This window comes from Mercurialis annua, linkage group LG7, assembly GCF_937616625.2.
Source record: "Mercurialis annua linkage group LG7, ddMerAnnu1.2, whole genome shotgun sequence".
NCBI lineage: Eukaryota > Viridiplantae > Streptophyta > Magnoliopsida > Malpighiales > Euphorbiaceae > Mercurialis > Mercurialis annua.
In genome coordinates this window covers 43,584,353-43,603,666 of record NC_065576.1, presented here as the reverse complement: position 1 = coordinate 43,603,666, position 19,314 = coordinate 43,584,353, and the positions used below count along the sequence as shown (strand labels likewise).

General features: G+C 27.3%; 1 protein-coding gene and 1 pseudogene across 3 annotated transcripts; both read right to left on the bottom strand.

Annotated features, from left to right (window-relative positions):
• Positions 1 to 336: 336 nt before the first annotated feature.
• LOC126655059 (triacylglycerol lipase 2-like) lies at positions 337 to 8,169 on the bottom strand. 3 transcript variants are annotated; one of them, XM_050349064.1, is made up of 9 exons: positions 7,975 to 8,168; positions 7,769 to 7,876; positions 7,131 to 7,271; positions 6,930 to 7,046; positions 5,935 to 6,078; positions 5,801 to 5,841; positions 5,639 to 5,718; positions 2,805 to 2,891; positions 337 to 778 (listed from the first exon to the last, which is right to left on the bottom strand). In XM_050349064.1, exons 1-9 carry the CDS (start codon positions 8,128 to 8,130, stop codon positions 459 to 461), a joined length of 1,194 nt encoding a protein of 397 aa, XP_050205021.1. In that variant the 5' UTR covers positions 8,131 to 8,168; the 3' UTR covers positions 337 to 458. The 3 variants fall into 3 exon arrangements, with proteins under 3 accessions (XP_050205021.1, XP_050205022.1, XP_050205023.1); XM_050349065.1 differs by having other exon boundaries at positions 6,936 to 7,046; positions 7,975 to 8,167; XM_050349066.1 differs by lacking the exon at positions 2,805 to 2,891 and having other exon boundaries at positions 7,975 to 8,169.
• A 2,251-nt stretch (positions 8,170 to 10,420) lies between these two features.
• LOC126657221 (triacylglycerol lipase 2-like) lies at positions 10,421 to 17,929 on the bottom strand (annotated as a pseudogene).
• Between the last annotated feature and the right edge of the window lie 1,385 nt (positions 17,930 to 19,314).

Here is a 19,314-nt window from a genome sequence, read left to right as displayed (position 1 = left end):
GATGAGTTATCGATCGAAGGGTTTGCTGGCGTCGGCGTCGGCAATGGATTGTGGAATGATGGGTTTCATGGCGGCAATGGTGGAGGCGGAGATGGGTTGTCATTGTTGGTTCTTATGACGGTAGTGCTGGCAGAGGTATTGGCAGCGGGAGCAGCAACAACCACAATTTAACACATAGCCATCAGTTTGATTTAAGGTCGTGAATGTTCTGTTTAGCCATGGATGTTCTGTTTTAGCAAGATTTCGAAAATAAACCAATATGTATTTGGAGTTCTATAATTTAAAAACAGATTATTACCTTCTGTAACTTGAAATACGGATTATTACCATCTGTAATTTTAACAAAGGGCATCGTTGTACCACGCTTGGATTGACATATAATTAATATTGTAACTCACATCACGAATACATTAATAATATGTTGATAGATATAAATCCCTTTTTATATTTATCATTGATCAATTTGAATCTAGAAAATCTATGAGAGGTTCATAAACAACTTGATTCGCATTAAAACCGAATAGGAAATCGGCATGAGCGTAATCCTTTATCTTCAGTACCGTTAGCTTGTCGGTGTCATGATCTTGAAGTTTGTTTAGCAAAATCTGCATATCCCTTTCATCAACTAGAAAATCCTTCTCTCCACACCCAAGAAATAATGGAATATCGTTCGGAATCATAGTGAGATCGTAAGTTGGTGGAGTTAATTTCTTGTAGTGAACCATGTTCTCTATTATATTCCCGTAATCATACATTGCTAAATTTCCTCTTCTCACCACTGTTCAAAACCCACCATATCAGAGTTTTTCTTTTCGGTAAAAACATTTCTAGGCCTTAAACTTTAAATTTTGTATATCTAACCCCTTTAACTTGACCTCAAAGTAATCTAACTAAAAAAAAAAACAAATATAGTTCTAAATATATCTTTAGAAAAAACATGAATATTTGATATGTTAATTTACGCTTTATGCATGTATAATAATTATAACCAACTCTAATTTTAATCTTATTTTCAAAATTTGCTTTTATAGTTTATGCTTTAGTTTTAATTTTATAAATAATTATTTTATATTCTCTTTATTCCAAATTAATAGATAGTTTATGACAAACACTAATATTAAGATATTTAATATATTTTTCATGAATATTAAGATATTTAATTTATCTAGATAAATGAGTTGACTTATAAAAAAATCCACGATTAATTTTTATTTAATATAATTTTAACTTTTATTTTTGGTGTCTTGTTTTCTTTTAATGCATTACACTATAATTAATGAGAATATATATGTGGATATTAAACTTCGCGTGTTACTGAACTTACCTATTATTATAAAAAGGATATTAAAGTTTATTTTTTTTATAAAATGGCCACCAAGTTATACCTTTTATTACAAACAAGTTTATGTTGTTATAAATAGGATACTGAACTTTTCGTGAATTACAAAAATCACCGAGTTATACCTTCTATTTTACAAAGGTCACTAAATAGTGTACCTTTTTGTAATTTTTGGCTTGCCACGTCAGCAAAAACGACATTGCTTTACATGTGTGAACTCCCTTTGTAATAAAAAGTATAAGTCAATGATTTTTTTTATAATAAAGTAAAGTTTAGTACTCTTTTTATAATAATAGGTAAGTTCTGTGACCCAGAAAGTTTGATATCCTATAAATCTCAATTGATAATCTTTTTAGTAATAAATTAGTGCTTATAATTTAACACAAAAAATTACAACATTAATGCTTATCAATTTTGGAAAGAGGATATATATTTTACATTTTTATTTCAGTTTAAAAAGGGACATGTGAGTTTAAAATAAGAGTTATGTACTTGAATATGATTTCACTTAGATATAGTTATTACAAATCATAAAATTTACAGATCAAATTGTTATAACTTTTTAAGAATATTTTTGTTATTTTAGTTAAGAAAATAAATATAAAAATTAATATTGTCTAAATAAATTATATACAAAAATTGAAATTTGAACTCAATGATGAATTCATATCATGATTAAAGTATATGAAATGAAATAGTATAAAACAAATTATTTCATAAAAAATAAAATAGTTATTTTTAATTTTATGAAAAGAGTATTTATTTCACAAATTTATAATAAAAAATTATGCAAAGTAGTTATTATATTCTGAATATATTTCATGAACTAACATAACCTAAGAATCAAAGAAAGTTAGTGATCTTGATTTACAATAAAGTAAACTTTCAGAAGCAGAAACTATCAATGAAATAAGTGGTGTCTAGTCCCTTAACTTGTCATTTAAGATTAAATATTATCATTTTAATCAATTAAAAATAATATTTATTATTTAGTTAAAAATAATACTCTCTAATTTCTAATCAACTAAAATAAAATTTAGACATTTTAGCTCCTAAACTTTTTATGTTGTATAATTTATTTTTAATTTATTTAAAATAAAAAAATATTATTCTAAATTGATTAAAATAGCGGAAGGTCTAAAAATTGAATTTTTATTTTTGAGACTATTTTAAAACTGAATTGACCTTATGTTATATTATCAAGATAAAATTACGCCCTATGCGCTTTTATTGAAATTTTTGCGACGATACACTGTAATTTTTTGTTGTTGCAAAATATGTTTTTTTAACTTATTTTATTAAAAATATATCATCTATTAATAATCTATCAATAATCTACCAATAATCTATTAAAAGAGCATATTTTTATAAAAAAGATAAAATAGAACAGGTTTTTACAAAATTTAGTAGGTATTTTTGTAAAAATTCTTATTATTATCATCAATTTGGAGAGAGATGGGCTTACTTTGGGACAAATGGATCATAGTTTTTGTGGCAGTTGGTTGAGGTTCGAGAACATGTTCACTTGAAGGATCGATACAGCAATTTGGGCCTATGAGTAGCAACAGAACATTTCATAAGTCTTCAGAGGTTAAATATTTTTACTACTAATTAATTACTAATTATTAATTATAATATTTTGATAATTAAATTTTTATTTTCCTAATAACAGGAGGTTTTCCGATCAATTTCGGTTAGTAATATATATGTGGCTGACGAATTGCTGAATATTTAACTTTACCACATAAACAAATATTGATGGAATATGATTAGCTAACGTCATTTGGCCGATTTGGTTAAAATCCAACCGAAATATCTAAATTTGAATTAGTCAATCTACCAGACGCTAAAAAATGAACGGACCAAATATGTAATTCTAACTGATATATCAAAAAATATATTAAAATCAAATTGGCCGAAAACTGATGTTTTATTTTAAAATATCGCCTGTTCCAGTAAACCCTAAAAAAATACAAAGAAAAGGTCAAAATACAAAAAATTGATTATTTAATTTTAGTTTTCTAAAGTCAAAATTGAACTGGATTACCGAAACAATTAGAAATCAAAACTGAAACATCCTCAATTTAATCAAACCGAACCTACCATCGGTTCAGTATGTTAAATTGATTGGATGTTTTACTCACCCCTGCCTCTAGGAAAAATAAAAATCCAATTATTAAAATACAACAAACACAACACCACTAACCATTGAATAAAATAGTCTAATGATTCAAAAAGGTCAAACCTTTAACAAAAATTCTCATTTTGTCCAAACGTCTCAATAATAGCCAATATCGTATTATATAATTTAAAAAACATCCCAAATCGAAAAAGAGTGTGTTGATGCTGACATGTCATTAACGTGGACTGCCACCTATTTACTATGTATTCAAAATATGAAGTGAAAGATGCAAACCCGAAAAGGCAAAAATGTTTAGCGAATGTCTTTATTATATATGTTCAAATCATAAAATATTTTTCATACATGTAAAATATGTGAAAGTATATGTTAGCTACACATCAACACACCCTTTTGTTTCTATAATTGGGGAGGGGGGGCGTTTGTGTGAGAAAATGAATCCACAACCTTGACAATTTGTTGTCCAGCGCTTATATCATTTGAGATACAGCTCGTTGGTTCAGCACACCCTTTTTGGGTTGAGACATTTTTAAAACGATATAATACGATTTTGGACAGATTGAGACGTTTTAAAAGTTTTAATATAACGGAAACTTTCGACAAACGTTTGATTTTTTTTTTGTCAGTAACCCTTATAAAAATATAAGGTTCAATAACTGTAAATATTCAACTCCAAATATATATATATATATATATATATATATATATATATATATATATATATATATATATAAAATATATGGTTTAATATATTATTTAACCTCTAATTGCGATCCCTAAACTAGTTTCGTGTTCATTAAACCTCTTAACTACAATTTTTGTTATATTTAACCCTTCAAACTATACTATTTGTTCTATTTAACTCCTTAACTAAATGTTTTTCCTACTGAATATCTCAACAATTTGTTTTTACCCATTTAACCTCTCATACAATGTATTAATTCTAAAAAGGATATAAATATGTTTTTTACATTTAAAATAAAGAGCAATGTCTTTTATATATTATTTAAAAATCCATTTAAGGATTGATTACTTTAAAAACCACAAATTTTAGCGTGTTTTGCGATTTAAACACAAACTTGAAAGAATCATAATTGATTTGAAAAGTTTGAAATTACAAAAAAATTAAAAGTTGGTATTTTAAAATTTTTAAAATTAGAAATTCGAGTTAAATTTACGAAACACACTAAAATTTATAATTTTTTTAAACAATTAAATATTCATTTAATATTATCAAAATATAATAAATTTATTTATTTTATAAATATTGTCAACAAAAAGAGACAAACACCTTTTATCATTGTTGAAATATAAAAAAAATTAAATGATTAAGAAGTAATACAATGTAATAATTTGATCAAATTTAATTCCTTTTTATTTATTTTTGTCCCTTTCTGTCTAATTTCTACTGTCTCAATAATTTACAAAAATATTATTAAAATTTTAAATAAATATATTTTTTAAAAAAGTATATGTCATCGTACATAAATTAATTTATATGCTTTTAAGCATTCATGCTAGACATAATATGGTTGAAAATTAAATAATTGTATTTGTTAGGATGTTAAATGGATAAAATTTTAAAGTGTAAGTAAATAGGCAAAAAGGATGGTCAAGGGGTTAAATAGAACAAACAATATAATTTAAGAGGTTAAATAGAAGAAAAAAACTTAAGAGGTTTAATGAAATACGAAATTAGTTTAGAAGTCACAGGGAATAAAGTGGTACAATTTAAAGGTTAAATAATATATTAAGCCTAAATTATATTGTACAAAAATAGAAATAACTGAAATCGATACAGTAAATCTTTATAATAGTAATAAATTTTAAATAGTTTGTATTACCGATATCATATACTTCCTCCGTTTAAAAACAATAGTCTATTTTTTTCCTCAAATAATCGTCTATGTTTCTAGTAAATACCAATTTAAAATGTTGACTTTTTTATATTATCCTTTTTTAAAATTTATCATTTAATGCCATTAGTTTAAAAAGTAAATTAGGCATAACTTTAAATAAGGATAAAATAAGAAAATTGCAGATAAAATTGTGAAAAGTTGGATTATCAATTGTGTTTTTTAAAATGTATAAAAAGGATCGAGAAAGTGAATTATTGTTTTGGGACGGAATGAGTAGAATAATAAAACAAATTAAAGTACCTGTAATAGCAGACATTATATCAGAACAATTAAACCCAGGCTTATTGCAAATGTCTTCAAACAACATGGAAGTAGCAACCCTGTAATATGGATGAAATTTTTAACTACTCATGTTTTTTAAATTCCTATAAGTCCTAAATTGCTGAAAATTTGCTTTCTCACCCACTTGGCAAAAACTCGTGCAGACCCAACCAATAGAATGCCTAAAAACAGAAATATATAAGCGTTAAATTTTATGTTAACATTTTTTAATCTTCATTTTAAGGACAGAAGGAAAGTTTATTGACATATTTTACCTCAGCTAAAAATAAATTGGAAACGGCTTTAGCCATTAATGATTTGGTGTGACCAAGGTATGCAATGGGGGTAAATAAAGCAACTGCTCCTACCGTATTTAACAACTTTTCTTGCGAAAGGGCGGCCAAAACCGTCAAACTTCCCTAAAATACCAGCATGCATTGGTACAAAAAAAACACGGCGTTAAATTTAGATTACCCGAAAACATAAATGGAAACGAAACGAAACAAATACTGCGAAACGGCTTTCTTGAAAACAAAAAAATATGGAGAAATGTGTAAAAATTAAATACATATATTAAAAGAATTAAAATTTAATTTATAAAAATATACATTTTTTTGCAAATAAATTACCAATCAAGATTTTATTTCACACTTCTAACATTGGCACAAAAGATGTGGTGATTTTGGATAAATAAATCCACGGTTTAGCAAAATTTGGTCATTATATCCTAAATTTTTCAAAAATAACTCAGCAAACATAAACCAAAAGTATCCATTTTTAGAAATTTCACAATAATTGATCCAACTTCATCAGGTTATGAGTTTATTATCTAAAAATTATCAAATTAGACATTTGTGATCTTTTATGCCAAATTGAGGGGTGAAATGAACTTTTATTAAATTTAGTCCAAATGATTTAAAAAGGCCAAATCTTGAAAGAAAATTTCACAAAAATCTAAACCTTTCAATTTTATTCGTATTGTCCTGGAAAGCAAGTTTTCGTTTCAATAATGTCCAACTACAAGATTTTGTTGATGTGGCGACTACATGGCGCTGATGTGACAATGCCATATATCAGCGCCACATAAGGAAAATCGTTAATTGGATATAATTGAACAATATCTTGCATTTCAGGACAAAATTGAAAAATGTGAACTTTTAAAAAAAAATTGGGATTTTTTGGTCATTTGCCCTTGAAATTATTACTATGAAGATATGATAATCAATAAAATAAATCGTTTAAATATACCGAAAACAACCCAAGTTTATACATTTACCAAGGATTGGCCAACATAGTGAAGTTTTTGTGCTGTCTGACTATGAACATAGTTGATTGTAGCAGGAAGATCAAATGCAGCTAATTCATCCCACGACCAATTCCAATAATCCTGCAATTGTAATAAGCACAAAAGAGTTCAAGACATGCTCGTCGAATGTGTATTAAATAGGTCGTAATGAAGCGAACAACAGACCGGATCTTTAGGACAAAGCGAGGTATGTCCTTTGCTATGTGTTGTCCCGCGGCTGTTACCGATCCATACGTCGAACCCATTGTCTGCCAGTATAAAAGCTAAAGATTGATTTGGAGAATTATATAGCCATATTGAACCATCCTGGCATCAAGATCAGTTGCTACAATCTTTTAATATTCATATATAGTGTTAGGAATATCTTACACTTTATTACATGTATAATAATTAATCAGTTTTCTAACCTTTTATTTTTTTGACATTTTACAGTCTAAACGTCTTATTTAATGTCATTTTACTTATGTAAAAATGACATTGTTATTTCGAGGAAAAAATGCCTTGGTTGGTGCTAGACAATACCAAAAATAAAAAGCTGAACCTTTTGATGCCAAGTTTTAAAAAATATGATCGAATCGTAGAAAATACTAAAAGTTAAAATTTTATATAAAAATAATTAATCCTATGCATTAGTTTTTATACTATTTAGACAATTTTAAAAGTTGAGGTGGTGGACCTATGGAGTTTATTATTTTGAATATGTTTGAACCCAAATTTTGTAATTCTTGCACTCTAGTCTATTATAAGTAATGTTTCCAACAATTATTCAATAATAATTCTAACATTGAGAAACTAAAACTGACCGTTAGAATTCCATGTTGCAGTAGAACTGGCGGTTTGTATGATGGCGTACCAAAGCTGTCAGCAGGCAATCTCTGCATGCTTAGAATGTAACCGTCTTCTGTCGTAACCTGAAAACGCCATTTTCGCATATTAATAATATAAACTTCTATTCAGATTTTAGTTAATTATCTCAAAAAATAAATATACTTTCAAGAAATATAAATACTTTATGTTCTTGGCAAATGTAGCCTTGTGAAACTGCCATGGATTTACAAATTCCATCGTCTTGTTTACGAGCTGCTGCAGTTGCTGAAAACCAAAATAAAATTACTACGACAACTGAATTTATCAGACTATAATTAGCCATTCTCAAGTTTAACATGAAAATATAAAAACCCTTAGATATCTTTGTAATTTATCAGTTTTTCACATTTTGTGAGGGCGCTAATTTTATGACAAGGTTGCTTGGCCCATACGTATGAAGCACTTGGTTTCCCTAGCTTATTTAGCTGGAATCTGTTATTTTTCTGGTCAGTTGGCATAAATTTTTGGATTTCTTCATCGGCAAATTAAACTCCTGATTTGCAATAGAGTGCTTAATTTGTATTATTTCTTGGGTGTTCAAACCTTTCACAAATAATGAGTGTTAAAACATTTTGCGACAAAAAAGGGTGTGGCATTCAATTGTTCCGTTGCCACATTATTGGCCGAAATTGAACAGTAACCTCCCGCTTTAAAAAAATAAAAAATAGACTACCAAAATATTAAAAATAAAATGAAGGAAATTAAAATGTGAAAAGTTTATATTTCAGCAACAGTCATTTATATAAAAAAATTAATCCAATTAGGACAGTGTATTTCTTTCGCGGCCAAAATATGTTGTTGATTTGTTAGCGAAGGCACAATTTATAAACCCGTTGGTACACCTATTTATAGTAAACAATTACAATTAATCTTGACAAATGCTACATTAAATCATTCATCTTTGTATCATGGCGTGGTTGTCGAGCATAAGAGCATCCTCAATGGACTCTTTAAAATTGTCAAACTCTTTAAATTAAAAAGTTTGACAATAAATTAAGAGTCCAATGGTCTGTTCTGAGGGCCGGAAAAAAATATTCCGGCCGTGGGGGGCGGGGGTGGCCGGAGGTTGGTGGCCGGCGGTTAGGGTAGGGATAAAGCGGGTTGGTCAAGTTTATTAAGGTTTGTTTGAATGGTTGGGTTGTTTTAATTTTTAATTTTTTTTAATTGTATTATTGAAGGGTATTTTAGAATTTTTGGGTTTTTGGTGAGGTGTCACCTGACACCTAACATGGACTGACATGAAATCAGAATTTGTTCAGTCTGACATTTGAAAATCGCTGCCACGTCACCCTTTTTAAACAAAAATCGGCGATTTTGGGTCTCAAGGGGTTTTGTGATCGCCGCCACAAAGATCAGGGGGTTTAGCGCCCGTTTTTAGACATCAGGGGGTTTAGCGCCCGTAGCCCTTAAAGTCAGGTGCCATGGGTGATTATTAGCCTCATTTTTCAAATAGTAAAATTTTAAATTTTAAAAAATAAGATGGTTATTTTTACTTTTAAATATTATATTTTTACTTTTAGTAATAAACTGAATAAATAAATGAATAAAAAATTAAATAAAAAAATTTATGTTATTAATATTTAATATTTTATTAATATTTTTTATGAAAACAAAACAAAATAAAATCTAATATTAGAGAGGCAATTAATTTAATATTATTATTATTTAATACTTTTATTTTATTATTAATTATTAAAATTATATATAATAAAAAACTGATATTAGAGAGTCCATTGGAGTAAAATTTTAAATATCACTTTTTATCTTTAAGATGCTCTTTATTTTACAAAAGATGCTCTTTATTTTAAAGAATATCATTGGGGATGCTCTAATACCTCATTTTTACTCGACTAGAAATGAGGTTGTGCAAAATAGTTCATATTATACCGTACTGTGAAGTGATGACGTGACACATATGAGAAAAGTTTAAAAATATTTTTAATATTTAAAATACTTACCATTTTTATATTTATAATTTTTTTAACCATTTTCACTCTCTTTTTTATTTAAATATCGATAATAAAATAATATTTAATATTTAAATGTTTATTAATCAAAATTCAATTAAACACCAGATTACGAAATCCAATTAAACGCCATAGTACAAAATCCTAAACTCTAATTAAAATTAATTTAAAAATTATAATTAATTTAAATCAAATAAATTTTTTAAATCTACTTAACATTTAATTAAATTAGTTTATCTTGAAATTTAATTTTTATTCTAAAATAATAAAAAAAATTAATTTCGCTGCCGCCTACCGCCGCCTTCTTCCACATTATAATTAATATCGATTGTTTTAATAAATATTAAATTTTAAATATTATTTAATTATCGATATTTGACTGAAAAAGAGGGTGAAAATGGTTTTAAAAAGTTATAAATTTAAAAGTGGTAAGTATTTTAAACATTAAGGATGTTTTTAAACTATTTTCATATGTACCACGTCATCATTTCACAGGAAAAAACTGACGGAGTCAGCGTCCGGTGCAATATGAACCATTTGGACAACCTCAGGGACCAAAGTGAGCCAGCTTCCACCTTAAGATCTTATTAATTCTTTTAGTTTGACTTTAAGGGCTAAAATGTACATTTTGCCTATATATAACTATGACTCAATTGAATCTAGAAAATCCATAAGAGGATCATACACAACTTCATTAGCATTGACACCGAAAACGAAATTGGCATGAGCGTAATCCTTTATCTTGAGTACCGTTAGTTTGTCATAGTCATGATCTTTGAACTTGTTTAGCAGAATTTGTACATCATTCATATCAGAAAGCAAATCCTTCTCTCCACACCCAAGAAAAAGCGGAACGTCATTCGGAATCATCGTCAGATCGTACGTTGGTGGAGTTAGCTGCTTGTAATGTTCCATGTTCTCTATTATATTGCCATAATCATACATTGCTAAACTTCCTGTTCTGACCACTGCATGCTCAAAAACCCACCAGAGTTAGAGTTTTTTTTGGTTAAAACATGTCTAGCCCCTAAACTTTAATTTTGTATATCTAACCCATTTTCTAGCTCTCAGAGTAATTTGATTTAAAATAAAATTTATCAAATTTTCAATTGGAACTCATTGATGGATTCATATTAATATGTATATTATGATTAAGGAGGAGTTGTTTTTTTTTTTGGGATAATACGTATTTAGATTCACACACTTATCCTGTTTTTGGTATTGGATTCATGCACTTCTATTTGTCAATATTGAGTTCTTATATTTTTAGTTTTATAAATAGTGGGTCTTTCCATGACAAAAACTATTAACGATGACAGTTTAGAGCGGAAAAAATCAGTTTAGGTACTTAATGGCAATAAAACTAGAAGTACATAATGTTAAGATATGAAAATGAATAGCTTTTTTTTATCTCAGTTTGACTAACAGTTCATGAAGTACATGCACTTCATTTTGTGACCGAATAATCTAATGTCCACATAATTAAAAGTGTAGGAACCCAAAATTATCAAATAAAAAACTGTAAGAATTTAATGTCAAAAATTGTATAAATAAAGAAATTTCAATTTACGTTTTGTCGTTTTATTAGAAGAGTCACTGTTCTGTCGGCAAAAGGATAGAATAATTTAGACAACCTAATTTTTAATGTCAATAAAATTGTATGAAAATTTATAGGGAACTAATTTGTTGTGCAAGCTGTTCATTAATTTACATCTATATTGATTGCTCAATTAATACATAAAAAAAAATCAAAACTGTTTCTAAGATTTAAAGAAATCTAGGGGCTCCGATGTAAAAAGAAAGTAAACTTTCAGGGAATATGTATACAAAATTAAAGTTTACGGGACTCAATGCAACTATGTATTGCAAGTTCAGAAGCTTATGTGTGTATTTCACCTCAGCTTGTAAGGAAAAGCAAAAAAGAGGCTTACTTTGAGACAAATGAATCACATTTTTGGTGGCCGTTAATTGAGGTAGGAAATCGTGTGCTCTTGAAGAGTTCATACAGCAATTTGGGCCTATGTCTAGCAACACAACATTTCATAAGACTAGTCAGTAATATGTACACTATCCGTTTGCCAACTCGGCAATTTTTGCAAGATTTTTGAACGGTATATGGATTTGAAAAAAATTGATAGATCGTGTATGAAAATAACTATTAAAATGAGAAAACATATAAAATTGGTAAATTTTATTACATTAACCCTTGATTTAATCAATTCAACTATCGGTTTAATGGGTTAAGTAAATTATATATAAAAAATTGAATATGGTTCAACCATAGGAATAGTTCAGGTCAACCAGTTCAATCTGGTTGAGTAGGACTTTTGGATTTTATAATTAGTTAAACCAAATTGTTTGTTGTTTCTCAATTCAATTAGTCTAGCCCGTCGCTCCAATTTTATATTTTAATCACGATATGTATAACTGAAACAAACAATCTATAAGAATAAATTATAATTGCAAAAAAAAAGGATTTATAAAAAAAAAACGAAATTCCAAAACCTAAAACTTTAAATTTCCATGCAACATACTGTATAATTATTCTGTTTTTTTAAGGAAAATATAAGTATTCTATTTTGTTACAACATAACTACTTACCTGTAAAAGCAGTTACTATGTCAGAGCAATCAATCTCAGGATTAATGCAAATATCTTTAATAAGCATGGAACCAGCAACTCTGTAAATGAAAAAATGGTTTAATATCTATTATGCAAATTCAGATACATGAAAATTGTTGAAATTACTTTCTCACCCTCCTGGAATAAATTCGTGCAAACCCGACCAATAAAACTCCTGATAACAGAGAAATGACGATTAAAGATATTTGTATTTTTTTTACGTAAGAGTTTATTAATATGTTTTACCTCGGCCAAAAATAATCGGAAGCAGCTAGCTCGAGCGATGGATGATGTGGTGTGATTAAGGTATGCAATTGGGCTAAGCAATGCAGGGGCGCTTAACATGTTTAACAATTTTTGTTGTGAAAGAGCCGTCATAACCATCAAAGTTCCCTAAAATATATTTCGCCTTACATTAAAAATTATAGGATCTATCTGGCCTTAATAAATAAAATTAGATTTAAATGACGCACAAATTCATGGATCAAAATGACTTTTTCTCAAATAAAATATAAAAACTTACCCAATAAGAAATTAATATAAAAATTAAGTTTTTATCAAATAGTTGAACGTGTCAATATTTTATCAATTAAATAACATATATCAATTTTGAAAATAACTTTGAGGAAATTACATGTGTTACGCCTTTTTTTTAATTATTTGCAAAGATACTCTCCTAAAAATGGCCATCTCAAGCGTACCTCATTTAAATTTTTGGTTTCCATACATACGCTTTTTTTGCTAAGTAGACACTTCTTCTTACCCAACATGCAGCTACATGCTTTCTATTTGCATATTTATTAACTATTTACTCTTATAATAACACATGTCCACTATTTTTATGTAATTCATAATAATTTTGCCAAACCAACGTTTTTACTTTATTTTTCTTTTATAATAATTTGTATATTATTACAAATATTCAGAATACTTAATTACCATTTTTGTCGGTTAGTATTTTTATTCATATATTCATTATTTGTTTATGTATATCTTTTTATGTTAGTAATTTTTGATTTTTTTATTATTCAAATTACTCATTTTGATCCTTGTTAAAATTTAATAATTTCATTTTTTATATTTTTCTTTATCTATTATTTAGTTATTTCTTATTTACATGATAAATATTAAAATAAATTCATTCTTAATAAGTTTAAATTACCTTGCCAAAAAAAATAAGTTTAAATTACCCAAATTGTACACATGTCTTTTCAAATTAAACACTTAATTTTTATAATTGGGAACTTGTTATTTAATTTTATACACATGTATTGAATAGTTAAAAATTTATTATTTTATCTTTTTAAATTTATACAATTGTTTTCTATATATGAATATTTTTTTTATGTTTTTTTAAACTGAGACACTTATCTTTTATTTTTATACATTTGTCATTTTAATTTTAAATTTTAAAATTATATTTTAAAAATTTATTTTCATCTTTTTTTATTATTATTTATAGGTTTATTGATTAATTATTTTAAATTTATTTTTTATATGAAGACAACTTCCTTCATTATTTTAATTTAATATAAAAATATTCTTTATATCATTTAGTTAATCTTTCTATCATTATTTAATTAAGTCAATAATTAAAAATAATAAAATTGTGTTACTTTTAATTTTGATAAGATGATATCATTTCTTCACTTAATATTTATTTTTATTTTTTACTTTTTATTGCTTTGTAATGGTTTTCTGGTTGCTTTTTAGTTGATATCGAATTGCTTATTAGTTGCTCTCTAGTTGATTTCTAGTTGCTCGTAAAACTTATAATTTCTATTAATGTTATATATAAAGAATATTTTGGTGAAATTTTAATATATTTTTGGCTTAATCACCAAAAAAACTCCCACCTTTTAACCCCTTTTCAAATGGACCCTAACGTTGCAATTTTTTATCAGCTGCATCCTAATTCACACATTTGGTTTTCAATTCCACCCTCAAATACTAAATTGATCTCTTCTCCATTTGAAAAAGTTAAAATAAATTATTCATTTTTAACTTTTTGTGTGAAAAAGAGTTTAAACGAGTACTTTATAAGGGTTTTTATGAATTTTTTTCGACTGAAAAAGAGTCCAATTTGATTTTGACGGTGAAATTAAAACCCAAATATGCGAAGCAGCTGACAAAATTGCAACGTCAGGGCGCAACTGAAGGGGCTAAAAAGTGGGGGAGTTTTTTTGTGATTATGCCTATATTTTTTAGTTCTTTATAGATAGAAGAGTTGTATTTTTTTATTTTAAAAATAATTATTTCACTTGATATTCTATTATTTTTACTTTTAGTTTGTCCTTGGCTTACTCTTTAATAGCTACCAATTTCTACATACTTTATATTTAATTTGGTAAATAGTTAAAATATAAAATTATATACTTTGAATATTATTTCTAATTATATATAAATTAGGCCAAATAACCAAAAAAGGACAAATCTTTGAATTTGTTTTTTTATAAAAATCCAAATTTTTCAATTTTATTCAATTTGCCCTAAAATACATGAATTCGTTTCAATAATGTCCAACTACATGATTTTATTCATGTAGCGCCTATGTGGCGCTGATGTGTCATGCCACACATCAACGCAACATAAAAAATTGCATAGTTGGACATAACTGAAACGATTCGTTTCAGGACAAATTGGATAAAATTAAAAGATTTGGATTTTTGTGAAACTCGCAAGAGAGGTTTGGCTTTTTTAGATATTTGGCTTATAATTAATTAATTTGTATTGTCAGGAATTTGTTCTACATTTAATATTTGATTTTCTTATTTTTTTTAAGTTGTTGTTTTTTATTTTTCAGTGCTTTTTTAATTGCTCTTCTGTTATTTTTCAGTTGCTCTCCGATTGCTTTTTAATTGCTCTCCGGTTGCTCATATAATTATTTTTTAAAATTATAATTTTGGTGTATCTTATGCATGAAAAATACTATGTGTGTCTTATATATATTTTTTAGTTCTTTTATAAATTTGAAGTTATTTTTTAATTTTTTTAAAGGTGTCTAACTGTTTTTCTAATTAAAATTCTTACTATTTTATTGCTATTTAATTGTTAGTTGGTTGCTTTTCACTTGTTTTTTTATTTATTTTTAGTTTTTCTTATAATTTTTCAGTATATTATAGTTTTTTATTATATTATGTAAAGTGCACTTATACAAGATGGGTAACTTTAAGTCAAAGTATATGTAATGGAGTTGCATTTTTTATATTTTTTAAAAGAGTACAATCATTTTTTGCATGATTTTGTTTTGTTTTTTTTACTTCTGATAGCTTTTCATGTCGTTTTAGCTGCATTTCAGTTCATCGCACCGTTTTATTATAAAATATTAATGTAGTATTCTTTTTAGTATTGTTTCTATTATATCTAAATTACTGTAACTCATATATTGAGTTCGTCCTTCATCTAATGTATACAGTTTAAAAGAAATGACAGTTAATTTAATATATTTATTTTTGACAAAATAACTAAATATTATAATTAGAATAAAAAATTGATATATATTTAACTTTAAATTAGATATAAATTATCTATTTAAATTAAATACATCTAAATTTCTTTATTCTACCACAAAACATCTTACTAAAAAGAAGTCACAAGAAAAAAGATATTTTTATAAAAAATGCAAAAAATAAAATAAAGATGAGATAATTGAAATATGTACAAACATTTTTAATTGTCTATTACTGAAACAAACAAATAATTCAAATTAATATAAAAAAGGAAGAAATTACTTTTTAGTGAAACAACTTAATGACTACATAATAAACACTATTTAAAGTAACTTTTCTAAACAATTTATCACATTTATAAATTTAATTAGTAATGCAAAGTTTTAGTTATCATGTCAATCCCTAAATAAATGAGCACAATTATGATGTTCTCATATTTTTTGTCTTTTAATGAAAATATTAGTCCAGCTTTAGGAGTAGAAATAATATTTTTAAAAGAATATACTTGAAGAACAATTTAATTAGAGCTGACCATTTTCTATTCAAATTTTTTAGAGTTTTATTTATTTGGAAGGTGCAAATACTGACATTATTGAGAAAGAAATTAATATGGCAAGGGGTAGAAGGAAAAAAGCGTAGGGATGAATGTATATTTCATGGAAAAGCGTATTTGTGCCAAAAAATTATTCACAGCGTATAAAAGCTAACTCCTTTGCTAAAAAGGGTGTTTATGTACAAAGCCCAATAACTTTAGGAGTCCAATGGGCCAAAAAAATTAAGTTGCTTGATAAAAATTAATAAGGTCAGGAGACTATTCGATAAAAGTGTTATAATTTTAGTGTTAATTGTCGATCAAATGCAAAGTCCAAGGGGCATAGCGATATTATTTAAGTTTAAAAACAAAAGCAAAATACATTCACCAAGGAATGCCAACGTAGTGAAGTTTCTTTCCAGTCTGATTATGTACATAGTTGAATATAGCAGGAAGATCATAAGCTGCTAATTCATCCCACGACCAATTCCAGTACGCCTGCAATTACAACCACCAAAAAATTTCAAAAAACGCTCGCCCGTAGCATATTAAGAGGAACAAATAAATCATAAATTTTTACTTATTTTGTAATATTAACATGATTATATTTTGGCAGTTTAAAACACGAGGTAACAGTTTTTATTATTCGAAGTATGATCAATTTTTTGGAAAAAAATATTGATATAGACAATTTAACAGTGGCATAGTAATATATATTTGACATCCATATTATTATTTTCTATCAGAAAATTGTTCGGTATTTCAAATTGCAAAAAATTAATAGTTCGTTTTAACTTGTCAAAAATAAAAATTCATATTAAAGTTATAAAATACGCTAAAATTGATATTTGTTTTGCAATTAATCCTGCATATACCACATATTGTAATGAAACGAATAACGGACCGGCTCATTAGGACAAAGAGATGTATGTCCTCGGCTATAGCGAGTCCCGCGGGTGTTACTAATCCACACATCATAGCCGTTGTCTGCCAATACGAAAGCTAAAGATTCATCTGGAGTATTGAATAGCCATGTTGAACCATCCTACCAGGGGCGGAACTATAAATTTTAGTATGGGGATCGAATCATACAAAAAAAATCTAGAGGGCATTTACAAAAAATAAATTGGGGGAACGGTCACCCTTTTAGTCTAAAGGGCTGGTTCGGCCCCTATATCCTGCTATCAAAACACATTTTAACATTTTAGCTCTTTTAATTTTCGTCTTCATTGTTAATAATAAATGGATAATTATAATATTGAGAAATTAAGACCGACCATCAAAATTCCATATTGCAGTAGAACCGGGGGCTTGTATGCCGGCGAACCATAGCGGTCAGCAGGCAATCTCTGCATGCTAAGAATGTAACCATCTTCCGTGTAACCTGAAAACACCATTGTCACATTAATAATACAAACTTTTATTCAGATTTTAATTAATTATCTCGAGAAGTATATTTACTTTATGTTCTTGGCAAATGTAGCCTTGTGAAGCTACCATGGATTCGCAAAGGCCATTAACATGTTTATAATAGGGTTAATTACATATAAAATCATGACCTTTGCGCCAAGTTTCAAAAATAACATAACCTTTGAAACGTGTCAATTGTAGACACCACCTTTCATTTTTTTTCAAAAATAACTCGATGATTTTTAGTGGCATTTTTGCTGGCATGACACGTGGCAGACTCATCAGCTGTCCAAGTCAACAAAATTTCACCAAAAAATGGGCCCATGTTGAAATTGAAAAAAAATGAAAGGTGGTGTCTATAATTGACACGTTTTAAAGGTAATGTTATTTTTGAAACTGGGTGCAAAAGCTATGATTTTATATGTAATTAATCCTTTATAATAACCAGCTGCTACAGTTGCTGAAAACCACAATAATATTACAACAATTGAATTAGCCATTATCAACTTCAACATGAAAATCCAAAAACAATTTAGATATAATTGTAATTTGATTAGTTTCTCAAGATATATAATTTTCTAAATTTTTTGTTAGGGCACAAATAGTGTGACAAGGTCAATTAACCCATACGTATTAAGCACTTTTACCAAACAGAAAAAGTTCATTTTACCCTTTAATTTTGACGCAAAATATCAAAGAAGGCTAAGTTCGTGGCTTAAGAAAAACACCCTCGAATTCAACAATCTGACTCGTTTTACCCCTTCAGTTTTAAATTGTAAAATAATATTCTGCCACCTCAACTCCAATTTACATATAATGCTCGAATCGTTTTTTTTTTCATATCATCTGAAGGGATAAAACGAGTCAAAATGTTAAGTTTGAGGTTGTATTTTTTTCAAAGTCACAAATTTGACCTTATTTAATCATTTGTACCGAATTTGAGGGACAAAATGATTTTTTCTTAGTTTTCCAAATGAAAATAATACGATGATATTGAAGATGACGTCACGAGCTTCATTTTGATTACTAATAATTTAATATGCTTGAAATGGTGGCCGGGAATGGAAGAAATTGATCGCAGATGGTGACAGGTACTGTTCAAAGTTTTAGTAAAATTTCAGGCATTAAATCATATATATTCAAGTTCAGTGATATGGATAATTTATCCACTAATCCTTTTTTGTTAGATTTTTTATATTTATGTCCTGGCTTCTTTAGACTGTTTGGTTTTTTTATTATTTTTAAACAAGCTTAACTTATAAAATTCATAATAATAACAACACTTTTAAAAACTAAAATAAATAATTATTGTCATCTACGCGGCTTTAAAATATTAATTTTTCTTTTTAATTAATTAAAATAGCTAAAAACAACGATTAAGCAAAACTATCTAATTACGGTCCTTGAACTTTCTTTTGTGCGTAATTAATTGAAATTTACTAAAATTAATTCATCATCATGCTTATTAGTTTAATCATAAGTCGGGTTAGTTAATTTGGTTT